The sequence below is a fragment of the Leptonychotes weddellii genome, chromosome 10 (genome assembly GCF_054177405.1).
Source record: "Leptonychotes weddellii isolate Sample4059 chromosome 10, ASM5417740v2, whole genome shotgun sequence".
NCBI classification, from domain to species: Eukaryota; Metazoa; Chordata; class Mammalia; order Carnivora; family Phocidae; genus Leptonychotes; species Leptonychotes weddellii.
The window spans coordinates 14424033-14450229 of NC_138378.1; the positions used below are offsets into that span (position 1 = coordinate 14424033).

Below are 26197 nucleotides of genomic sequence, written 5' to 3' on the forward strand. Positions count from 1 at the left end.
AGTTGCTTGTCCCTCTCCCTCTGATCCTCCCCCATTCCTGCTCTCTCTCAAATAAATAATCTTAAAAAAAAATTGTTATGGGGGAAAAAGCAAGGTGCAGAAGAGTGTAGAGAACTTTTTTTTTTTTTAAAGATTTTATTTATTTATTTGACAGAGAGAGACACAGCGAGAGAGGGAACACAAGCAGGGGGAGTGGGAGTGGGAGAAGCAGGCTTCCCGCAGAGCAGGGAGCCCGATGTGGGACTCGATCCCAGGACCCTGGGATCATGACCTGAGCTGAAGGCAGTCGCTTAACCAACTGAGCCACCCAGGCGCCCGAGAACGTTTTTGTAAAGTTTAAAGAACAAAATTGTATGAATAAGTGGATGTGTGTGTATATATGTGTATGTGTGTGTGTGTATATATGTATATAGAAAAATATGTACATCAAAATATGTATGGATCCATGTTTTTGTTTTTTTTTAAAGATTTTATTTTATTTATCTGACAGAGAGAGAGACAGCTAGAGAAGGAACACAAGCAGGGGGAGTGGGAGAGGGAGAAGCAGGCCCCTGGCCGAGCAGGGAGCCCGATGCGGGGCCCGATCCCAGGACCCCGGGATCATGACCCGAGCCGAAGGCAGACGCTTGACGACTGAGCTACCCAGGCGCCCCTGGAACCATGTTTTTAAAGGCTGGAAGAGAGTGCACTAAACCACACACTGTGGCTATCTTTCTGCAGAGTAGGGTGGAGGGGTACGGGGTGGGGGGACATCTAGGTTTTTCCATCTTTACTTTAAATATTTCAGAATCACTTGTATCATTTTACAACAAGGGCGTTGCGCAATAATAAAGATAAAAGAAAGAAGTACAAAAGAGAAGAAGGAGAACCAGAAAGGGACCGTGGCTAGAGCCCTGCCTGCTCTCCCCTGGAGTAAGTGAACCTGGCTCAGAGGCTTGCCCTGCACTTCGAAGATTCCAAGGCAGCATGAGAGATACCACGGCACCAGATCTTCAAAGCAGTTCTTCTAGTTGGTGGGGGGCGGGGGCGGTTATCTCCATCCTGCAAATGGGGAGACTGAGACTCAGGGAGTGCCATGATTCACCCAAGGGCCCACGTCTCTGGAGTCCCAGGGACCACTCCCCCAAAGTCACGGGAGCAGGTCCAGCCACAGGCTCCCACAACCACGGGCCTCACAAGCCTGCCCTGTTCAAATGCTCCTACTTGTGGTCTCTACGCCTACAACTCTTCTTCAGCTCTTACTCCTTCAAGCAAAGCTGGTATTCCTCTCCCAAGGTCATTTTCCTCCTTCTGGCTCTCCTTTGCTGAAGGCATCATGCTTTAGGAAGAGGAGGGATTTGAGATCCAACCCCTGTCACTCACCAGCTCAACTGGTGACTTCACCTCTCTAGGCTTCATCTGTAAAATGGAGATAAATGTACCTAACACCCCGAGTTGTTTTGAGGCTCAAAGGAACCACATTTGCAAATGCATTTTGTAAAACAGAAAGCACTTACAGATATTACCTGATTTTATTTTGGCAAAATAAAACTCTAGCTCTCTTCCTATGGGGTTAGAGTAACATTGCTGGGGTCACTACAAGGGAGAAGACACTGAATGGAAATCTGAACCTGAAATATTGTACAAAGATTTACAATATATTGCAATACGTTGAGAAGGCCACAGAGAGTTCAGAAAATGGGTCAGTCCATCCAAGCTAGGTCAATCTGATTCTTAGTCCAGCTAGAAGGACCCTTGAAGGGGATAGGAATTCTGACTCCCTGACAGGGGACATATGGGCCGAAGATCTAGACGTGGTGTCAACAGCAAGCTTCCACCAAAGCTGTGGAAGACACTTACTGTTTCTGCCTGCCTGTTCCCTCTATCCCTTTCTTTGGGTAATAGCAACCCATCTTTTCCTTTGGAGAAATGCCCTAACCGTTCTCTGTAGTCTTGGTGCGATGGCCAAAGTGCCTTGCTCTCTAAGAGGTGGGCACTCTGTCAAGCAGTGCCCCGGCCATTTAGTCAGTGGTCTTTGCTGCTCCGGAGCCACTGCTCAGCTCTGAGTCTGAAATTTTTCTTGAATCCATAGTGAGATAAGAGTCTTAAAATCTGGCTTTTTGGGGAGGAAAAAAGATTTCCTAATTTCCAAACTCTCTGTAGATCAAGAACACAAATTGGGGGTGAGAGGATACAGATTCTCTATAAGCCACAGTGGGAGGATGACACACTGTAAGATTAAAGAGAGGTTCCCATACAGTGGGAAGGGACCCAGGAGAAAAAGCAGGACAAGTGTTCTGGTCTGCCCTCCTCGAAAGGCCTCTCAGAGGAGACCACACCGGCTGGGCCGCAGCACCAAGTTGGCACCTCGGCTGTAAAAGTAGCCCAAGGAGGTGAGACGGTGCCCAAGGGCAGTTCTCTCCTTACCCTTCCACCGTGTGCCATGTGGGTAATCTGGAAGTGTATGCCTGCCCCAGTGAGGGGTTGGGCAGGCAAGGAAAGCTCAGGAGACAAGCCGAGAGGACTGTGGCACATGACGACCTCATGACTAGAAACACTGGCAATGTTCGTGATTCTGCTCAGGAAGGAAACCAGACCAGCCCTGTCTTGGTGGGTCCCACCAGAATCCAAAATGCCGAGGGACAAGTCCAGAGCAGCCACATGGCTGGGAAGACCAGCAACGGGGAGGGAACATACCTGAACCACAAAGCTCATTTGCTGCCCCTTCCTCCTGCCCAGATGCCACTTGAGGGGGGAGGACGGAAGAAGAGGGAGGGGAGAAAACCCTGAAATACTGAATATTTATGCACAGTACGAACTGGAAGAGAGGGAAACAGCCCCCAGCACTGGGAGAATGGAGTCTGAGATCCAGGCGAGAGGAGTGAAACACAGGAAGTTGTACAGTTTCGGACCAGAGTAGCAGCGGGTAAAATCTGACACTGCTAAGGGGCCAAAGAACTTGACTATTGCACAGAGGGGCACAGAAGAATGAAAAACGGGACTAAATCACTGTGACGACGATGTCCCAGAGAAGCTGCCTGGGAATTCCTGGCGGCCGGCAGAGGCTCTGGTCTCCAATCCGAGAAGGCCTGGTCATTCAGCGTTCCTGTTGGTTTAGCGACCTTTCTGATATCCTTTCCGAGAGAGCCACTGATTTTTCTCCTCTCAGACACAGCGTCATCCTGAAGAGCACGTGAGATGACAGGAGTGGGAGGCAAGGCCCCTGAGGACCAGCAGCTGGGTAGAGGAGGAGTGGCTGAGAGCAGGGCCATAGAAGCCAGAAGGGGACTGGAGTTAAGGAGGTCATGTCCAGTGTCAGTACTCAGAACTCAAGCAACATAAGAACTGAGGAAGAGCCCACTAGATTCAGCAACAAGGAAGTTACTTGTGACCGCAGCAAGATGTTTCCGTGGGGATAGAAGTCAGGCTGCAGTGGGCAGTGGGCTGAGGAGAGTGAGAATTGAAGTAGTAGAGATACTATGGTTTTAAGGGGGAGGAAAAGACAGGAGCTTTAGGGGGGATCTGGGTAGAAGGGGGCTTTGTGGGTTTAGGTTTTCTCCCATTGTTTTTGTATTTTAAAGGATGTGAAAAGGTACCATATGTGTTTGCATGTATGGAAAAATGGAGTGAGTCCCCTGAGAACAGGGGCAAGATGGGAACCAAAGTGGTGTCAAAGTAGGGACTGATCTCAGAGAGAAGGGGAAGGAATGGCTATAGAGACGGGCCACGAGGAAAGGACATAGAACAAGACCTTATATCCAACGGCTTCTGAGGACACAGGTGCACCTTTCTGGTGAAATTTTTCTTTTTCCCTTGGGCAGAATTAGACACTCATGAGTGTATAAGCAGAGAATGAAGAAATACCTTGACAAACTATAGCTAAATGTCAACGCTTGAGAGGGAAGATTGGTTAAGAGACCATGAAGGGCAAGGAAAGAATTCTTGGAGTTAGGCTGAGCCAGGAAACCATAATATAACAGTTCAAATGTAGAGTAAGTTGAAGACTTATCAAGACTTAATTCAAATTGAAAAACTCAAAGCAGCCATTGTGAACTGGCAGACAGAGTAAGTATGAGGACTTAAAGGCTTAGTTCAACAGCCTTGGAGCAGGGGCTCTTCGCATTTTCAGTCGTTGTTTTGCATAGGTAATACATCATCAGGATCCAACAGTCAGAACATAAGGTCCAGGCTGTCCCCACCCAGCCCCATGTATCTTCCTGTGCCTTGGATAGGTCCACGGGGCTGCCCCACAGATCTCCCGAGTTCAGTGTATCTAAACTCAGCTCCTCATTTAGAGGCATCTCACTCCAGGCAGGCAGTGAGAGCAGCCTTCAGCCAGACTGCCTTGGTTCAAATTCTAGCCACACCACTTTCGAGCTGTGTGACCTCAGACAAGTTACTGTACCTCTCTGTCAGTTACCTCATCTGGAAAATGAAGATGATAATGGTACTCTCATGAGACTGTTGAGAGGATGAGACTGAGTTGGCGGACACACAGTAAGAGCTGGAAGAGTATGAGCTTTTATTATTATCCCCCATTTAAATGTTGTTCTCCATCTGTTTGTTTCCTGCCTGTTGGATTCAGTAGGGTGACATTAGAAATAGGTAACAATACCTAATCAGTGGCTCAAACCAGAAAGCAGATTTTCATGATCCACTTTCGCTCACTGTCCATCCTGTTCACATTTAATCTCTCACCGAAGCCCAATGTAGTGAACTTTCAACCTGCTACCCTGCTCTCCAGGCCTATGACCACCTGCTCTTTAGATTACTGCTAACGCAGGCCCAGATCACCGTGCCATTCAGGCTCTAACCAGAGTAATAGTTATAAAATGAAATGGTCATTTCTCTTCTCTTCCACAGTCCCCACGATTCTGAAAATAAACCCCCTAACACGGTCTCTAAAATGAAGACCCTTCATGACATGATGGGATTCCCGCTATCACCTGCACTTCAAACTCCTGATGCCCAAAACTAAACTCCCCAATTCCCCAAACTCACTGGCTTCCTGGATTTCCCTCCCTGGTGAATGGTGCCACCTACTGGCCACTCGTTCACTCAGGCCAGACATCTCTGACCAGCATGCCTAGCCAAGTCCCGCTAATCTAGGAAGCTGTGGCCCCTTAGGTGTCTTTACCCCCTTCAGCCACTGTTCCAGTTCTGGCCTTCATTTACATTAATTCAAATGTCTTCAAACTGACCTTTCTTACATTCCCCTTCTTCCTCATCTACTTTCTAAGAGCCTGCCAGAGTGCTAGAAATGGTCCATTGGTGTATCACTATTTTGCTTATGGATGAAACGCAAGCTATTTAACACGACTCTCTCCTTGAGTTGCCTTGGGCTCTCTCCAGTCTTATCCTTGTCCTTTCCCACTTCCCAGGTCAATGTCTGACTTTCAAGTTTAGACAGAACCTCCTCAGGAAGCCTTGTCTGAGACATCCCCCTGCACCTCCAGACCGGGCTAGGCAACCCTTCTGGGTGCCCATAGGGCATCTGGTGCCTCTGCTTATACACAGCACTGGGCAAGCAGCAGGTATTCACTAGAGTCTGTGGAAAGAAGAGTAGGAACTGAGGACAAGCAAGGCAACCCGACACCCTGCAGTCCCACGGCAGAGACCAGGACGCAGCTCTCTTCCCTCTCCCAGACTTCCAAAAGGACACCACGTACTTACTCCCCACTACCACACTGCTTTGATAACAGAAGTATTTCATAACAGGATAAGGGTGGGGGATTAAAAATATTTAAACAGTTTCTGGCACATAGTGAACATTCAATGCTTTCACTTGACAAGTAATTACTGAATGCCAACTCTGTGCCAGGCAAGAGTTTGGGCCCTGGGGATAGACTGTATTTTCATCAACTCTAAGACACCACTGTTTTAAAGACTCCCCATTTATTGTGGGTATAATCAAGGGAAAAAACACATGCTACCAGGACACAGCTGTCAATTATAAGACACATCCATTTTTTCCAGAGTGCTAAACTGTGGGAAATATCATCTAGGAGTCAATGAGAAAAGTAGTGATAAACAAAAGAGACAAAGTCTCTGTTCTCACTTCTATTCTAGTGAGGGGAGTGGTAACGAATATATATGGTCAGGTAGTGGTAAGTGCTATAATGAAAAATAAAGCCAGTTCAAGGGATACAGATGAAGGGGGCTTCTGGGGTAGCCAGGAAAGGCCCTGATGGGGAACCGATATGAGCAGAGACTTCAATGAAGAGGAGAGTGTGGGCAAACAACGTTCCAAGCAGAGGGAACATCAAATACAAAAGGCCTGAGGGAAATGTGCCTGGTAAGTTCAGGAACAGGCAAGTCAAGTGCAGCCGGAACAGAGTGCCACACACTCAGCAGCACATTTTCTCAAGCCCAGTGTATTTCCAGTGAAAGCAAGGATGCCTGATCTAGTTAGGGTGTGTTAAGGGGAAGATGGGTAAAGGCTAAGAAAAGTGGCCTAACTCAGTGACCAGCAAGGTGAGGGCAGAGTCAGATGGCCTAGATTTGAATCCCAATTCTGGCACTTACAAGCTGTGTAACCTTGGATAAGTTATCTAACTGCTCTGATCCTTACTCAGCTGTAAAATGGACAAAATAAAAGCAACTGCTTTGCAAGTTGGCTATGAAGATTAAATGAGACAATCCTTGTTGATCATTATCATCACCATCTTCTACTCCAAAGTCATTTTCAAAATTGTATCAAGGTAAGGAATAATGTTTTTGAGGCTTAAAATCCTTAAGACGACTATTCCAGATTACCAGCTGGTAGGATGGCAGCCACATGGTTGGGAAAATAAATTTTTTTGAAGGTTTTGAACTTGCCTTCTTCAAAGTTATTTTTTTTAAATCAAAGTTATCTTCCTTTGTATATTGATTGTTTCTGCAGTATAATTTGATGAAATGAAGTGTCCTGTATTCAATCAGTTATAAGATACATGGAATAGGAAGTACTGCCAAAGGAAATTTTACAGCTACCATAGTTTTCTGATGAAATTACTACGTGCATTAAGTTAATACCTAGCCAATTCCCTAAATACAGAAAGTCTGCACATAAGTTCGGGGCTTTTTCCATGACTGGGAAGACCCTGTGTTGCTATTACAGGAGGCATATCTGGCTTTTTGTTCCCTCAGATCACATGTTTTAAGTAGCTTCTCTATCTCATTCTGTCATGAGGTACCACACAGTGAGCCAGGCCTGTCTGTGATGACTTGAAATTTCAGGCCACAGCAGGTGGTGTGAGTTAACGGACTTCGGAGGTATTCCCCAGAGGTTCTCGCCTTCCAAATATTCCCTGAGTAATGAGCCAGTCTCAGAAAACATCTGACTTTATGATGGAGATATGCTTACATGAAGCACTTAAAAATTTTTTGGTTGTTAATATTTAATGCTATAATGGAAGGAAGTAAGGTAGAATGAAGAATTCACCAAAACTGTATTTAGTACCTACTAGCCTCCAGGAATTGTTAGGCTTTGGGGATTCGTTACCAATCTAGATACAGTCCTTCCTCTTAACTATGTGAGAATTTTATCTGAAGCAGTATTTTCAAATGACAGCTTAATAACACATATTTAAGTCTTGACGCAACTCACTCTGGAACTCCTGAGAAAAAAATGCACCATATTTTCCTCTTTTTTATTCTTTTCTAAGAGATGTTGAGAAATGGGCAGCAGTAGATGGACAGGCTTTTGAGACAGATTAAATCCTGATTCAGTCACTTACTAGCACTGGGTGACAGGACAAGGGGAGCTAGAACAAGGGATCTAACATCTGAGTTCCAGGCATCCTCATCTGTAAATTGTATAAAGTCACAAGAATATTACATGAGAGAACACGCACATTGCTGCCATTATTATTAGCATTATTAGGTTTGATGTTGGAACTTCATAATTAACAGATTTTTTTCATCCCCTGTCAGTTAATGAACCTTTGGCAGGAACAAGGAGAACTTAAAATGTTTTACCCAGGGCCCACTACATGCTTTATGTTTAACATCCTTATACAATGACATGTCGATTCCACTCCCAGACATGGGTCAGGAATTCCAAGGTCTGGCTGTAGTTAAGCTGGACAGACTAAACTATTTCCAGCAGCCTATCTAGTTAGGTGACTATACCTGAGTATCAGGGGGTGGGGATGGGAGGGCCCAGTTTTGGCTTAGGTAACAACCCTCACCCTAGTGTTGGGCCAGAACCAACTCTAGCCAACTCTTCTTTCAATTAAGGAAAGCTATCTTTTCCACAAAGCTCGGAGAAGTACGAACGTTTAACCGGGGCACGGTGAGTGCGGATAAGCACAGCTACTTCAGCAGAATCATTCCCGGTGACGGGGGGGTGGGGAGGGAGTTTGCAACTGCTGCACACATCACCCCTTCTCTGCCTTTCATCTGAGCAACGGTCAGAGTCCTACTAATGGAAAGATCCCTTAAAATCACCTAGTTAGGTGAACTGCCCCATAAGCCTTTTTGCAAAATTTAGTGCGTACGTGCATTTCTCCGTGGAGTTCTCACTAGATTTTCCAAGGAGTCCGTGCCTGAAAAAAAAAAAACGAGATTCGGCTGATACAGTCCACTTCCTCACTGAACAGCTGGAGAAACTGTGGCCCGGACAGGTAAAAACAGCCGTCTCAAGTCAGACAGAGGCATTACAGCCATTCCAATTCTGGCCTCATTCATGGCCCTGGCCGTGATTGATAACCTCCCCCACGTCTCTGCAGGCCAGGAAACGAGGGCTTGCGTCCGAGCTCTGGAGATGGTGCAGGCCGTCCGGTTCCTTCGCACCAAGGAGACTCGGGCCAAGAGCTCAGCGGGGCTCCGGTGCCGCGAAGATTCCCCCACCCCGGCCTCGGCCCCCGGAATTTCCGTTGCCATGGTGACTCCAGGGCGAGCACCAGGCCCAGGGAGGCCTTCGGAAGTGAGGCGGCGGGTCGACTGCGAAGAACAGCCCCTACTCACTCACCTGACAGAGAGGAAGCGGACACGCCCCAAACGCAGGTCCCGAGCGAACCCACGGAGGACCGAGGACTAAGCGAGGAGAATAACAGGAAATGACGTAGACGCACGTGCTTCCGAGAGGGGCGGGTACAGGGCTTTCGAGAGGCAAGGCTGGTGCCCCGCGCCTGCGCAGCCACCGCCTGCCGCGCTGCCGAGTCACTGGGATGGGAGGAGCATGAGCAGGGGGCGGGGCGCGTGGCTGAGTGACGCAGGCGCAGTGCGACTTCGGAGGCGCGGGCTGGCCCCTCCGCGGGTTTGGATCCGGGTCAGTCAGGAGCTGCGATCCGGGAGAGACGATCTGAACTGACGGGACTGGATTCCCGGAGCGCCCCAGCTGCGAGGAGGTGAGTGCCTTGACGTGACGGGAATAGGCCGTGGCATCGCGTTTCGACCTGCCGGCCCGGCCTGGCCTCGGGCGGCTTCTCCCGGGCTCGCCCGCCTCTCGTCGCGTCGTCCCCGGCGCTGACTGCCTGGGCCGGGCCGGGCCTGGGCCTCTCCGCGCCCCCTCGGCAGCCGCGGCCTGGGTCGGCCCAGGCTCTGCTCTCTTTTCCGTTCCCGCGCCCCCGCGGTCCCCGCCGCGTCCCGCCCCTCCGCCCGCTCCTGCCCGGCTGTTGCTTCCCCTTTTCGCCTTCCTTGGCCGCCCTTTGCCCCTTCCCGCCCTTTCCCTCTTGTTTCCGAGCCCCAGCCTCGTTGGCTGCCTCTTCGGCTCCGCTCCCGCCTTCTCCTGCATCGGCATAACTCCAGCCTCTCATTCTGGCCGGGGGAGCATCCAGCAGAGGCACCTTCCAGCTGGAGACCCTGGACGGGCAGAGCTGGGGCCTTAGACAGCTCTCCACTCCCTGAGTAAACCCCCCCGCCCCCCGATTCTGACCTTTTCTCGTTTAATCGCGACCGATCCAGATTCGGGGGGTGGGGATAAAATTAACGCGGTGCTTTAGCTCTACGTCGAGAGTGTGGGGAGTGAGAAAGTGTGTAGAGAGAGATGTGAATGTGTTTTGGTCTGGGGGCCGATAGTTTCAACCTAGACTTGTTTGTGTCTTAGGGGGTTGCAGGACAGGACTTTCTTTCCCGCACTCCGCGCTTCCTGGGAGGCTGGGAAAGTTTCTAAATAACATTGTGATGACACGCTTACGCGGGGATCCTTTATTGATCGATCTCAGGTCTTTTCAGGGTCCTGGAAATTTGGATCTAGGCTTGAGGTTAAAAGAGGTCATGGTTAAAACTACAAGATATAAATAAGATTGTGACACATGCTATTCGTTGAAACTCAGAGAAAACCAGGAATTTGCCCTTTTGATGGAGGAACTTAGTAGAATTTTACTTGTCATTTTTGAAAAGTTGGGAAAATCCGAGGCAAAGATAAATTGCCCCTTGTGATTTAACTTAGAACAATACAAAGTAACTTCTAATAGGCTTTTAAACTTTCATCTCTTTGGGAATTGTTCCATTTTCAAGAAGTCAGTGCAGTGAAAATGGAAAGAAATGTCTCCACAAATTTAATATTAATGAAAAAGGGCAAACCAATTATATGTTTCCCAGAGTTAGTTGTACAGCTCTTGATTTGAGTGAATGGGAAGCCAGGAATACAGAGGGGCATATTAAGTCTGTTGTAATTACTTACAAAAATGCTCTGATTTAGCTCTTAAGGTCATGTCTAAGACTCGCCTTTTCCCTGGGTTAATATAACAGAGGGAAAATGTACGTAATCAGAATATTGGAAGTCTGAAAATAGTTTAGACAGAACTTCATTCCTAAAGTTTTAGTCTATAGCCAGTTTTTATTTTGGTCTATTTTGGTTTTCAAATAATAGATCTTTTGGTGTGTCAACAAGAATGTTAACTAAGTTTGTATAAACATCTAGAGGTCACCTGCAGTGCAATTAAGTTAGGACTATATAATTAAAAATTACATATCTGGGTGCAAAGCTTCTTAGCACAGTGTTAGGGCAGGAATGAGACTCCAGGTCTTACAGGAATAGGGTTCACAGTCCTAGTATGTGTCAGGTTTATCCTTCTATCCCTAACATCCAGTCTAGTGCTAAAGCACATGGTAGGAATTCTGTAAATATTTGTGGATGGAGTGAATTTCTGTCTATAGAATTCAGCAGTGTATATTTAGATGTGATGTGTACTGATTTCCAGAGAGTCCTGGAAAAGGGTTTGTGTAGGGTCTTCAGGGATGGGGAGACTGTCTTCAGATTGTTTAACTCTGTAAGGGCAAATAGTCTGAGCATTTGACTGACCGGTCATAAAGTAATTGAGGAAAACTATAAGCCAAACTTTAGTTCTGCCAGCAGGAAGAATTTGTTTATAATTTACAGTAGCACTCTTTAGGTGCTGTGGAGCTTCAAAAATATTAGGATATGTGATCTTTGCTCACCTCTCTCCCCAGATATACAGAACATTAATGTGTATCTGGGGGAGGATCCCCCTCTAAATCCAAAAGCATTAGAAACCAGCAAAATATGGAATTAATAATGTTTCCTCAAGTTCATGTACTGGTTAAATAAACCAGCAAGATATATGTGGGGAGTGTGTTCAGATTTTTTGATTTAAGAAGTTGCAGTAAAAGCTAGCTAAATTCTTTGGAGACTGTTTTCAGTGTTTGCCAGAGAGATCTGCCTAAAATACCTTCTTCTTCATGTAAGTAAATAAATAAATCAAACGAATAGTGTTAATTCCTTGCTTCCTTATTCTGCCACTGGTGCTATATGATTACATTATATCAAACATATTATGACACTGTGACCTTTGGAATATTAGAGGTCTCACAATAACCTCAAACTCACCCCTGAAAAATGAGCAGATAAGGAATCAGAGAAGTTAGAAGGGTCCACAGAGAGGCACTGCTCCTTCTGAGAGTGCCTGGCGGGGCGGGGGGAAGGGGGTTAGATGGGGTTAGCAAGTTAGAAATAAGGAAAAGGTAAAGTTAATCCTTTGCTTCCCAAATCCGCCATCTTCTATTTTTTGTTTTACCTTTTTTCTTTCTGAGTCCCTGTGATATGTTCATAGATACTGACTTATTTTTTGTTCAGATTTGATGTTAACTAATTTATTACCTTAGTGAAAACAATCAGGAAACTAGATTTCAAAGGATTTATTGACAGACTTCTCTGCTTCTCTGTTGTGTCTCTTACTGCTTTGATTGGCCCCTGTTCCCCTTTTCTTTGTTTAAATATAAAAACCAAGGTGGAAGAATGGAGAAGTTTCATTAATCAAACTGGTTAAGTGGAGATCATTTAAAGGTGCATCTACAGAAAAATAATTTTTATATATATTTACTTTCCACCTTTTTCTTTTGGGAAGGTTTGTTCTATTTATCTTTTCAAGTTGCATGCATAGTTCATTTATTTTCTATCTTGTATAATAATTAAAATAATTAAAAGCTAAAAAAAATGAAGGTACCAGCCTTATTGGTAAGAGTGTGGAATAATCAGTAATCATTGAAACATATTTGTCATCCTGCTTTAACAATGGTAACATCTTGATACCTGAGTATGAATATTTATGTGAATATTGATATCTGGGTCAGGATTGCTTTAGAGAAATGCTATCATGTGTCATGAAGTTATACTTAATGGGAAATGTTAGGGTTGGACTACACAAATACTCAGTATCATTTTAAAGGATCAGAGTGTTGTAGGTTGATCTTTTTCCTTTTATTTTTGGTACAAAGGTCATTTTGTCTGTAGGTTTCTAGACCTCTACAAGTGGACAAATTTTTACCCTGTTAAAAGGTATACTTAAACATAGATTTCAGGTGATCTAGTTTCCAAAGCTGTGTAACAGGATATTGGCATCAAGTATTTGGACAGTTTAAATTCTATCATAATAATTAAGATACAGAATTGTTGAATCACTATGTTGTACATCTGAAACTAATATAACACGTCAATTATACTTCAGTAAAAAAATCTGTTATAATAAATACATGTTTCTATATCACTTCATTTGTCTTTTCTTAAGAAATAAAACCTACAGTCCCCAACTGCACTGAAAATTTCTTTTAGAAATAGAAAGTTGCTTTTTTCCCGCTAACAAGTAGTATCAGGAATATAGATTTTAACAACAGGTATACTTTTGAACCTACCTGTTTTCACTTTGCTCATTTTATTTTTATTTTTTAGTATTAACGGCAACATCCATAGTAGTGTAAAAACTTTCACAATGAAATCTGAAGCCAAGGATGGAGAAGAGGAGAGTCTACAAACTGCTTTCAAGAAATTAAGAGTGGATGCATCAGGGTAATTAAATATGTAATACATTATTTGGGAATTGCTTACTAGATTTAAATAGCCCTTTCCACTGAAGAAGATCTCATTCTCTTCTAAAATTTCTCATTATTCATAAAAGATTAAAATGTTAATAGTGTGGCATTCTACCAAATTGTGCACAGCATTATTTTACTTATAAAAGAAACTCTTAATGTTAAATTTTGAAAAGTAACTCATTTGTACTCCCAAGTTGGGTGTTTTGGTTTCCCTTAGTTTTGAGGAGGGTTCCCCACCTCCCTCTTGAATCAGAATTATCAAGCAGTGTCCCATCAGGAATTTCCTCATGCATCTCTAGGGAATCACTGTGTTTTTCCCTAAAAGTGAATTGGCTCCATAGAAATCCACAGACATTCTCGATTTCATATGCTCTGATTGCTGAGTCTATCACTATGGAAACCTCTATTCATTAGGGTTCTGTCACTGAGATCAATAATCTTGGACCCTTTAGCCAAACTAATTAGAGCACCTGCAGACCAGCTGCTGTCTGCATGTTAATATTTCGCCCTTTGCAAAATGTTCTGTGCAGGACTCTTTTCATCCCCATTCTTCACCCCAGGCCAGAAGAAATCTCAAATCTTTGATAGATATAGGAATATTTCTTTTCATGAATGGAAAATAAACCCTAGAAGCTCAGAGTAGAACACTTCACAACAAGTAATAATCACTGAGATTTATTACTCACTTTCTATGCCCTAGACACTGGCTTAAGTATCTATACACATTATTTAATTCTCACTACCAACTTAGAAGATAGATACTATAGTTATTCCGGTTTACAGATGAGCTACAGATGAGTTAAATCACTTGCTAAAGGTCACATTGGTGAGAAGTGGTAGAGTAAGGATTTGAGCCCAATTTGCCTCCAGAACCTGTGCTCTTAACCATTCCTTTATATGATACCTTGAAGACAACATGAAGAGTTGCACACAGTACTTGGCACATAGTAAAAATTAAATAGTAGTTGTTATAGCTGTTTGTTTATTGCTAGTACTTTTTTTTTTTGGTCTACCAGGTGAGAAGATCTATACTAATGGGTTTGCACAGGAACTGTTAATAGTGCTCCCATTTGCTTCCATGATACTACAAATAAATATCTTCTCCTCGCAGTGGCTTTTCTCATATGGTCATATTTGCTATTTAAATTGATCAGTAATTTTTAAGTCATTTTGGGAAATAAAGACAAAGCAGAGAAATAGATAGTTCCAGATTATGGTCACATTCCTTTGTGATTTCTGGTATAGAAATAATTTTTTTAGTCAGGAAAATGCTAGGAATGTGTATACACATACACACACATATACATATAAATCCCTTAATGTATATAAATTCATATGAGTAACTCTTCATACACAGATTTCTTTCCTGGTGTTTTAAGAAGTTGGAACATAAAATTAAGCTATTTCCATACCGCTAAAAATACCTGGAACATTAAAAACAACAACACCTTTGAAGATTTAATATCTGACCATACAAGCTATGGTCAGTTATTGCATCTTTATAGTCTGTGATCTGCTTGGAGTAAAATTGTAGAAAGGGAAGGAGCAGTGGAGAACATTTGAGAAAACTGAGTAAGAGTAGAGGGGGTGAGTCATTATCATGACTAAGCAGAATAAGACTTGTGTAATGTATCATATGGTTCTAGTTGTTTCATATTGTTGCTGATTTACAAATGGGACATCTGAGGTACTGACTCATAAACTAACCAAGCCTTGCCAGGAATTTAGCGTGATCCTGTTCAACAGGTTTCCATTCCCAATGGTATTTGTCTTATCAGGATAAATCTCTATTTATTTATTAGAAAACAACATAATCCTTTTTATCTGATTATAAGATAATACATGCTTATTATAGAAAAATTCACAGAAACAAAAAGGAAGTAAAAATCTCAATTTACCATGCCTGCTATTAACAATCTAGACCATCTATACTTAACACCATACAGTTTTTTGACATAGTTGAGATCATAATATATGTATAGTTGTTTTTCTCATTCTGTTTCTCTTAATGTTAAGTTATAAGCATTCTCTTGTGTCATTCAAGTTCTTTGTACACTTAATTTGTAATAAAGTCCTAATATTCCATTGAATAGATGTGTCATTAATATAATGTAGTATTTTCTATTTTCTACTGGACATTTAGGTTATTTCTGTTACTTTTTATTTTAAATTAATTTCAGTGAGCATCCTTTTTACTTAGTAGATTAATGTTTCTTTCTAAAGGATTGTTACTAATACCACAGCATGTATAGTAGGAGCCCAGTGTGTGTGTATATGTATATATTGAAAAGATCTGGAAGGATTTATACCAAAATGTTAATGTTGTAAATCTCTGGGTTGTGAGATTATAGACGTTCTTTTTTTCTCTCAAATTTTTTCGTCTTCTTTCCTGGGAAACCTGTATTACTTCTGTAATTTTAAATTGCAAAGATTTAACTTCCAGTAATATTTCAAGTTTATTAGTTGTCAGAAATACTCATTTTCAAGTTAGAATGAGTCTCCTGAAGTTTTTGCTCCTCAACTTAGTTCTCATGGCTCTGATTTGCCCACATAAAATAAGTGGTCAGTGTCATTAGGGTTCTCTGTGGACGTAAGACCTTATCTGCCCCAGATAAACAGCCTAAAAGTCTATTTATATCCTGCTGCTGGTCATACTTCAGAATTACTCTTTGGCTTATGATTCTGCAACCATGGGCTTTTAGGGATCCCCTAAATTTGGTTTTGGAGGAAAATTTAAAAGGTGAGCAATTTTTTGAGAAACTCAAATGACAGAGAAAGGTATTAATACAAATTGTGTTTGAGTTGGTGAGAGCAGTAAGTTCTCTTCCTTTCAGTTTTCTGTAAGCAGTAAACTTCGTTGTTTTCTTCAGGTCCATAGCATCTCTGTCTGTTGGAGAAGGCACAAATGTCAGAGCATCAGTCAGAACATCAGCAGATGAGACCAAACCGAAAACCTCATGTGCACCTAAAGACAGTTGGCATGGGTAAGAGCTTCTTACTGCAGATGATTTTTATCCCAATACTTTATAAATTACTATTGGACTTTCCTGAGTATCCAGAAAAGAGTATGTTAGATACAGAACCCCAAACCCAATGATTAGAGATGAGCCATTCTTTTCAATTGAGAATACGCTGAGACTTGCTGTGTGGCTTGGTTCATAGACAGTTTTTATAAATGTCCTATGTGTGTTTGAGAAGACTGAGTCTTCTCTAATCATTCTTGGGTTTCTTTATGTCTATTAAATCAAGCTTTTAAATGTATTATTTGAATCTTTTTTCAATCTATCAGTAATTGAGAGATGTATGTTGAAATCTTCCCTATGGGAGTGAATTTGTTTGTTTTCCCTTTAAGTTCCATATTTTAATTTTATGTATTTTGAAGCCATTTTGTTAGGTTTATACAGTCTAGGTTCATACCAGTTTAGACTGTTTTCTTCCTAATGAATTGAGATTTTTAATGATGTAAGTGACATTCTTAATTCCTCATAATGGCTCTTGTCTTAAAGTCTGTTTTTTCCAGAATTGATATAATTAATCCAGTTGTCTTTTGGTTGGTATTTGCCTGTTGTATTTTTTTATCTTTTATTTTCAACCATTGTGTGTTTTAAAATTTTAGATGTGTCTCATAAATATATATGGCTTATTTTGTTTTATTCATTCTGATAATTTTTTAAACTGAGTTCAGTGCATTTACATTTATTTTGATTGTTGATTGATATATTTAGACTTGTTTCTAGCATTTTACTTTATGCTATTTGTCCTACTTCTTTGTGTTTGTTATTTGTTTTTTTACTCTTCCTACCTTCCCTCTTCTTCTCCCTCATTTTAAAAAATGGTCTGAAATGGGTTTTTTTTTTTTTTTTGCCCCCCACCACTTTTCCTTCTATTGGCTTGGAAATTATATGCTGTGTTTCTATTCTTTTAGTAGTTAGCCTTGAAATTCCACTGTACTGCTTATTAACAAAGACAAAAGTTAATCCAGTGACCCTTGAACTACACGAGGGTTAGGGGTGCTAACCTCTGTGCAGGTCAAAAATCCATATATAACTTTTGACTTCCCCAGACTTTACTACTAGTAGCCCACTGTTGACCAGAAGCCTTAGAGATACCATAAATAGTCAATTAACACATACTTTATATGTTTTATGTATTATATAGTGTATTCTTACAATAAGATAGAAAAAACATTAAGAAAATTGGGAAGAAAAATTACATTTGTAAGTACTGTAGAAAATCCACGCGTGTAAGCGGGCCCTTCAGACCCTTCTTGTTCAAGCATCAGCGGTATTTTAATCCTCCGTACAATCTTTTTACTTAGACCTCCTGACTTCCATGTGTAGTTGCCCAATATTTTAGTTTTCTCGCTTATTATTTAAATAAACAGTGTTTGTCTATCTCATTTACAATTTCTTTGCTCACCATTCTTGCATCTCAGACCTTCCATATACGATGCATTGCCTTTCTTTCTTCCTAAAGTACTTTCTTCAGAAATTCCTTTAGCAAAGGTCCGTTGTTAGTAAATACGGTCTCTTGTAGAACTCCCCATAGAATGAATTTGAATGATGCCCCCTCCTTGTATAACATCATGTTCTATTGTAAATATACTTTGATTTATCTGAAAATGTCTTTGTTTCATCCTTGTTCTTGAAAGATACACCTGATTTAATATGCCTGAAGTCCTAGTTCTAGATTGAGTTATTTTCTCATAGCTCTGGAAGATACTCATTGTCTTCTGGCTTCATTATTGATGTTGAAAAGTCTACCCTTACTGTTCTTCTTTTTGGGAATAATCTGTCTAGTCTCTGGCTGTTTTTAAGATGTTCCGGTTTTGGAGAATCTGCAGTTTTGCTACAGTGGGTCTAGATGTGGATTGCTCTTTATTTGTCCTGTTTCAGGGTGCTGCCTCTATCTGTAGATCTCTTTCATCAATTCAGAAAATTTATCAGCCCTTATCTCTTCAAAAATCACTTGTTCTCCATGCTCTATATTCTTTCCTTGGGAAACTCCAGATTTCTTATTCTATTTTACATATTTTTTTAACTTTTACATTTTTCCAAGTTTCCTCCAAGTCTCTGTACTCACCTTTTAGGTCAGGGGGAGGCAAACTTTTTTTGTTAAGGGCCAGATGGTAAATATTTTAGGCTTTGGAGGCCAAGAGGTGAGATTCAAGGATATTATGTAGGTATGTATATAAGCGAGAAAATTCCTGCCCTGCCCCATTTGCCTGATGCATGCCATTCTGGCCGGTGGACACATTTTGTGTTCAGTTGCTTGGTTTCGGGATGAAATGATTAGCCAGGTGGGGGGGGGATGGGTGGCAGTACTGGAGTCAGTTTTACCCTGTGCCCCAGTGGCAGCCAGATGCCAGCGTGCCCTTCTTTCCTCCAGAGAGCCCCGCACAAGCCAGACTCTGGAACTGAGATTCCACCCCTCAGGTGCTGGCAGTTGCTGACAGCAGAGCCCCAGCCTGTAGATGGGACCAGCGTGGGACCACTGCAGTGGTGTGACACATCTGCTGGCCAGGAAGGAGGCACAGGGAGGCTCACAGTGCTAGCCCACAGGAGCAGTCCCTATGGGCTGTATGAAAACAGCCAGTTTGGACCCACAGACTGCAATTGGCTGAACTGTGTTACAGATAATTCAGATTTATCTTCCAGTTCAGTATTTCTTTCCTTAGCTCTATTCTGCTGCTTGGCCCAGCCATTTAGTTTAATGTCAAATACAGTTGTTGTTGTTGTTGTTGTTTTTAAAGTTCTTTTTATTTCTGTTTTCAGTTTTGCTTGGCAGTTTTGAGCCTCTCTCTCTTTTTCTTATTTCCTTTGCTCAGCTCTTTTATTTATTTAAATGTTTTATTAAAAGTTATGTAGAGCGTCTGGTAATTCCCAATATCCATAAAAACTTGAGGGAGTCTGAATTTATTTGTCAGCTGTTACTAGTGGTAGAAATGAATCTTAAGCCTGCTGCTCTGTGTGGCAATCATGACATCATGACATAGTGGCCATTGGCATCATCAGCCACAAACAGTGGTATGGAAGCTGCTATGTTCGGAGCACAGAGCACAACAGTTGGGCTTTACAGCATCAAGTGGTTTGGGGCGGGCACATTCTGCACCCAATGTTTGGCCCAAGAAATGCAATTAGAACCTCCCCTTTACCTCTCCTGTTTCTATAGCTTGCTAATAAGGAGATGTTGAAGTTTTTGAGATGCAGACTTAGGCAGCTTGAAAACAGAGGTAGGCACATCTCTTTGGGGGAAACTTAGGACCTCAGACTCAAGAGGAGAGGAAGTAAATTTCCAGCTATCACAAAGAATCTGCTTAGGACAGCTGTGTGTCCCAACATCTTTTTGTGCACTGTTTTCCTCTTAGGTCTACAAGGAAGTCTTCACGAGGAGCAGTAAGAACCCAGCGTCGTCGACGTTCTAAGTCTCCTGTCCTTCATCCTCCAAAGTTTATACATTGCAGTACAATAGCTTCTTCTTCCAGCAGCCAGCTCAAGCACAAAAGCCAGACTGACTCCCCTGATAGCAGCAGTGGGCTGGGAATTTCCACCCCTAAAGAGTTCACTGCAGGAGAATGCTCTACTTCTCTCGATACTAATCACACAGGGGCAGTCGTTGAGCCTTTGAGAACTTCGGTTCCCAGGCTCCCATCAGAGAGTAAGAAGGAAGACTCCTCTGATGCTACCCAAGTCTCCCAAGCAAGTCTCAAGGCCAATGATCTCTCTGACTTTCGATCCGTTTCCAAGCTAAACCAGGGCAAGCCATGTGCATGCATAGGCAAGGAGTGCCAGTGTAAGAGATGGCATGATATGGAAGTGTATTCCTTTTCAGGCCTGCAGAGTGTCCCTCCCTTGGCCCCAGAACGAAGATCCATGCTTGAGGACTACTCTCAGTCGCTCCACACCAGAACTCTGTCTGGCTCCCCCCGCTCCTGTTCTGAGCAAGCTCGAGTCTATGTGGATGATGTGACCATTGAGGACCTGTCAGGCTACATGGAATATTACTTGTATATTCCCAAGAAAATGTCCCACATGGCAGAAATGATGTACACCTGATAGCAAGAAGCTAAGTAATATGCTTTAAACCAATGAAGGGTTGTCAGAGAGATTTAGTTAATGGCAGACCTTGCGGCCACGTTATGTGAGAAGACATCTCCTTCTGCTCACTGTGCTTGCAATAAAAACTTTTCTTGGCATCTCCGTTCATCTTCGTTCTTTAAACTTACTCTGCGTTCTTACATACGCACCAAAGCAAGCAGATCAAAGGAAAATCCCTCCTCTTTAGAAAAAGTTTCTGGGAGTTGAAGAAACCGTAATTACTTGACTGGGAGCGATGGGTATATGGTAAAAGGCTTTGTAAAGCAGTGCATTTTTCAGATCTGTTTAAGATTTGTTGGCCCGGGAAAATGAAACGTTTTGTAACTGGACTGAACATTCGTCATGCTGTAGTTGCCAGCCCAGAATCTTAGAAGTTCTATGACTGATTTGAAGCGTCTCTGATTTAACACAAGCTTATTGTGTCTTTCAGGGTTCCTTATGTTATTGTTAAGCCAGAAATCTAAGGTTTAGATTCAATGTGAATAAACTAGCTGGCCTGCCCTATATTGTTTGAAAGAATCATTAACCATCACCAAACAAACCCCTGCTGGCACTTGGTATGTGAAGTTTCTCGGGTAAGAAGCAGCGTGGAGCGGGCTGCTTCAGTTGGAAAGAGGGGGTGTAATATTTGAAACTAGCGTGCATCTTCTCCATCTATGGCATTTTAACACATGTGGCATGTTTCAGTCCATTGTAATGTAGATCTCATACCTCAATTTCAAATGTTCTGGATGGATATTATCTCTGCACTGCCCTCCTACCCCAGCCAACCCAACACAGAATTTTATACATGCTGTATCTTGTATTTCTGGTTGGCCATCCAAAAATTCCCTCCAAAGTTTGGTGGAGAAAAAAAAAAATCTCTCTGTTTCAGCTGGAGGACAAATCCCTGTCTTTTTCAGGTGGCTCCAAAGTGAATTTTACACATACCACATAACGTATTTTAATTCAGACCATCATCCTAAGTGTTCCCATCAAATTCAGTGAAAACTTGTCCCACCATTTTAACGTCATGTTAACAGAAAGTTTAACTTTTATTTAGATTAGAAAATAAGCTTTAATTCTTTACTAAAACATCCCACTTACTGGAGTTGGTTCATGACAGAGGGGTCTGGGCTTCCCACATAATGTGATTTGTACTTGGGAGAGGTGGGAAGGGTATTCCCCGGAAAAGCCCTGAACATAAGTAGTGGGAGATCTCTGCTAGTTACTAGTGTAGTGTGGATTTAGTGACATCTGCGGGTTGTGGTTTGAGCAAGGGGGCACAATACCTTGCCATCATAACACTGGAAGTGGAGAGATTTCTTTTTTTTTTTGTAAAGATTTTATTTATTTGACAGAAATAGCGAGAGCAGGAACACAAGCAGGGGAAGTGGGAGAGGGAGAAGCAGGCTTCCCGCCGAGCAGGGAGCCTGATGCAGGGCTCGATCCCAGTACCCTGGGATCACGACCTGAGCCGAAAGCAGACGCTTAACAACTGAGCCACCCAGGTGCCCCAGCAGAGAGATTTCTTAATAATGCTACCAGAAGGAATGCTATTGCATATACCTAAGGCAACAGTTGTGAAACCTTTTGGTCTCAACTCATTTACAAATTAAGGATGCCAAAGCTTTTGTTTTTGTGGATTATACTTATAAATATTTGCCATATTAGAAATTAAAACAGAAAAATTTAAAATGTATATTACTTGATTTAAAAATTATTTTATTACATGTTAACATTTTTAATTGAAAAATTAACAAAATATTTTAGTGAAAAGAGTGGCGTTGTTCTACAGTTTTGCAAATTTCTTTAATGTTTGCCTTAATAGAAGACAACTAGTTCTCATACCTGCTTCTGCATTCAACCTCTTGTGAACATTGTGTGTCGTGTGACCTCTAGAAAATTCTGTACACTTGTGGGGGAATGAGCATGAAAAAGGCAGTTAATACGTTAATATCACAAAAGTCGCTTTGACCTCACAGATCCCCTGAAAGCGTAGATCCCAGACCACACTTTAAGAACCACTGAGTAGGCCATTAGAGTTTCTACTGTAAAGGCACCTACCACCCACCGCCTCATCTCCACAACTAGTGTCTTGCTTCACCTTTTGTACTGGCGAGAGTGGAGTAATTCGGGCTTAGTGTGGTACTTGAATAAAGATGGTTCCTCAGTCTTTTAAGTCCTTTTTAGCTTTTAAGTCCCGTAGTCTGGTTATTTACTTAATTCTGTATGCTAACAGAACAGTCATCAGAGAATGAAGTAAGATGCGCCTTCCTTTCAAACAAAAGTTGTCATGAGCAGGGGTGTCGGGACAAAGTTCCAATGGCTGAGTAACCTGTTGAAGAAATCCAAACTTGGGTGGAAGCTAAGCATTCCAGATCCATGGGAATAAGTTTTAAGTATTTACATCTCAGTCAAAATCTCAAAACATGAATCTTGAAGCTAAAAGTTACTCTGCTCAGACCCAGTTGGGCCAACTTTAATATGAATGTCCCTCACTGGAACATTTGACCTTTTGTGAGTGCAATTTATCTTTCTTGAATGCACCCTGGGAGATGGATTCAGATTATGGATTGAGAAATTTTACTCTGATGTTTTGAAAAGTAGCATCCTGACATGTGCCTTTATTAACTATTCATAGAACATTCATTCATCCATTTATTCAGCAAATACACCTGGAGTGCCCGCAACCATACTAGGTGCTGGGAATAGAACAGCAAGCAGAATGACATCCTTGTACTCAATGGAAAGAGGAGGATTCCAATATCATAAGGGCTGGGGCTGGGGACAGGGTGGTTCTTTTATTTGGGTGGTCAGAGAAGCTTCTGTGATGAGGTCGGTGACATTTGAGCTGAGACCCAGCAAAGATGTCAATGCAGCTTGAAGCAGGCGAGGTCACGGAAGCGTGGGGCAGGGGGCAGATCATGGGGGGCCTTGCAGGCCATTTTAAGGGCTGTGATTCCTGATTAAGGTAAGGGGCCATTTGCGGGGGTTGGAGGAGAGGCGAGGCCTATCAGACTGGCCTTTACCAAGAGCACTGGCTGTTCTGTGTGGACTGAGGGGAGCAGGAGAAGGGGAGGCAAGGAGGCGGTTGGGAGGTCACTGCAGTAAATCAGGCAATGGGCTTTGGTGGCTTGGACGCTTGGCAGTGCAGAGGAAAAGATGTATTCTGGAACTAGTTTAGAGGTACAGCTGAGGGGATTTGCTGATGGATTGGATACAGGGTGTGAGAGAAAAACTGCAATTAAGGATTCCAAATCAGAAGCTGAAGCTGGCTGGAGGAGCACATACGGGAGGAGAGTTGGGAGTCTGGTTTTGCTCTTACCAAGTGTGAGGTGCTTCTGAGACCCCCTGTGGCGACGGTGGTGGTGGACCTATATGGAAGATCAGTGGGGAGGTACAGGCTGGAGGCACAAATGTAGGAGCCGTAAGGATATGGGTGTTACTTAAAGCTCAGACTGGAGGAGACCACCTAGGACGTGAATGTAGGTAAAGACCCAGACAGAGGACCAAGCTCTGAGACATTCCCACGGTCGAGAGGTCAGCGGAATGAAGAGGAACCAGCCAAAGCCCTAGGTAGGAGCAGCCCGTGAGGCGGGCGCAGAATCAAGAGAACAGTCTTATCGGTCAAGTGAAAAAGCGTTTAATTAAGAAGGGACTTGAAAGCTGCCAAATGGTGCAGAGAAGGAAAGGTGAGCACCCACAATGTGCAGGCACTGGGCATACAAGCGTGAGCCGGAGCACCAGGCACTCAGTATGCGTTCATGCTTTTTATTTGGAATGACGATAATCTTTGCTTCAAACAACGCACAGTTGGAGAAAGAGCCCACATGTGCAAAGGCACCTAACCCAGCCAGGAAAACTTGTCTGGGGAGGCGGGGCTTCTTCAGCCGAGTCCTCAGTGGCTGAGAAGTACTCAAGTGGGTTTCTGTGTGCAGGCCTTCTCTCTGTTCTGGATTTTTTGGGTCCCTCCCCTCTAGGCTCCCTAGGAAGCGATCCACACCTGAGAAATGAGAAACAAACGGAGCAAATGACTACCCTTTCTGATCAAAGAACAGAACGACAGACGAAGAAAAGACCTGGGAAAAAGCAAGAATGGGATAGCTCTTTAAAAAGTGGTTTCGAATTCATTCCAAGTTTAGTAAATTCCCCTCTCTTCGGGGAACTGGGTTTTCCTAAGGAAAAGTTGCTGTAACGCGCAGATGGCCTCCAGAGGCCTCCCTTTCCCTGGAATGCATTGATTTAACAGAGGCAAAAGCCTCTCTCGAAAAGTTCAGCACTGGTCACCTAAGGCCAGTACCAAATTTGGCAAAAAATTTAAACTTTTAAGAAATCAAAATGTCCCTTCACCAATAACATAGTTTATCAGCTTAAAAAGTGAAAAACCACAGGGCAATGTTGAGTCAACATGTATTGTGAAGAGTAAGGAGTATTTCGGTGTCAAGATATTTAGTATTTAGGGGGTGATTCTGACTTACCTCTTTGGTGACTATCTTATTAAGCATTCTAGTTTGAAGAGCAACTTATCATGTGAGCATAATATTAATAATAGCTAATATTTATTAGGTGTTTAGTGTGTCCTAAGCCTTTTTACGGTATGAAGTTACCCAACCATATAAAGAAGATACTGTTATCCTGAATACTAATAATCCTTTGAGGTAGGTACTTTTACAGTTGAAGAATTTGTGGCTTAGGGAAATTAACAGTTGGTCCAGGGTCACCCCTTGGTGACCACCCCTGTGGTCTAACTCCACAGCTACCCTACCCTACCCAGCCTGTGCTACACCTTCATGAATCCATGGACCATAGGCTGGGTAGCGTAGGTAGCCGTGGAGCTGTGTCTCTCTCTGTCAAATAAATAAATAAAATCTTAAAAAAAAAAAAAAAGTTTCTTAATTTGAAAACATACAGTGGTTCTTAACCAGGAATGAGTCAGATTCGTCTGAGGAGCTTTTAAAAAGAATACAACTAGGGTATGTGCTCTGGTAAGCGCTGTGAATTGTGCAAGACGGTTGAATCTCAGATCTGTACCTCTGAAACAAATAATGCAATATATGTTAAGAAAAAAAAAAAAGAAGAAGAAGGTAGCGGGAGGGGAAGAATGAAGCGGGGGAAAATAGGAGGGATAGACGAACCATGAGAGACGATGGACTCTGAAAAACAAACTGAGGGTTCTAGAGGGGAGAGGGGGTGGGAGGATGGGTTAGCCTGGTGGTTATTGAGGAGGGCACATTCTGCATGGAGCACTGGGTGTTACGCACAAACAATGAATCATGGAACACTTCATCTAAAACTAATGATGTAATGTATGGGGATTAACATAAGAATAAAAAAAAAAAAGAATACAACTGCCCATGCCTTTTCCGGGTACAATCTATTCATTGGTTTGGGGTGGGGGGAGCTCTGGAATCCTGAATCTTTTTATGTGTTGAAGTTCAACAGGTGTTGAACTTAAGTCTTATGTGTACCCACCCTTGGTAGGGAACCACCACAGGGAGCTGCACGGATGCACAGTGGCTAAATTTATCAGGTGGAAAAGCTCAGAAGGACACAACCGCCATCCCGCCTTAGGACAGGATTATGGTGATTCGTCCAGCATTTAACTACAAAGCCTATTGAACTTGGGCAATTCAAACTCCTCTAACTTCCACGTGGAGATGTTGCTTTCCTCTCCTCTTGGGAGCAGAGCTGGAAAGAAACGTGATTCTCCAGAGACCTCGTTGAGAAGTGGCAAAAGCAGAGCTCTCTGGGGTAGGCAGCGAGGCAATCTTAGAAGTGAATTTGTATAAGCAGTTCAGTCCGTCCACCTGGTCGGATGGTGAGTCCAAACCTAGACGATGCAGTGTTTATCCGGGGCTACTTGCTGCCTGTCCCCTCGGCGA

The 26197-nt window shown here is 42.9% G+C and overlaps 2 protein-coding genes across 3 annotated transcripts in view; one reads left to right on the forward strand and one right to left on the reverse strand.

Moving 5' to 3' along the window:
* Window positions 1-9090, reverse strand: part of GDAP1L1 (ganglioside induced differentiation associated protein 1 like 1) — a 48280-nt gene extending 39190 nt beyond the window's left edge. The window contains exons 1-3 of one of the 2 annotated variants that reach the window (XM_081832705.1): window positions 8933-9090; window positions 8460-8507; window positions 923-1041 (exon numbers count right to left, since the gene is read on the reverse strand). Coding sequence is in view for 1 of the 2 variants with exons in the window: in XM_031029404.2 (XP_030885264.1) it covers window positions 8460-8465 (6 nt within the window). In the remaining variant the exon portion in view is untranslated. The remainder of the gene's footprint in view (window positions 1-922; window positions 1042-8459; window positions 8508-8932) is intronic. The other variant, XM_031029404.2, reaches the window with a different exon arrangement.
* A 61-nt stretch (window positions 9091-9151) lies between these two features.
* OSER1 (oxidative stress responsive serine rich 1) lies at window positions 9152-20837 on the forward strand. The gene is made up of 4 exons (XM_006734495.3): window positions 9152-9311; window positions 13094-13210; window positions 16107-16220; window positions 19604-20837. The coding sequence occupies exons 2-4, from the start codon at window positions 13134-13136 to the stop codon at window positions 20289-20291; spliced, it is 879 nt and encodes a 292-aa protein (XP_006734558.1). The 5' UTR covers window positions 9152-9311; window positions 13094-13133; the 3' UTR covers window positions 20292-20837.
* The last annotated feature ends 5360 nt before the right edge of the window (window positions 20838-26197 follow it).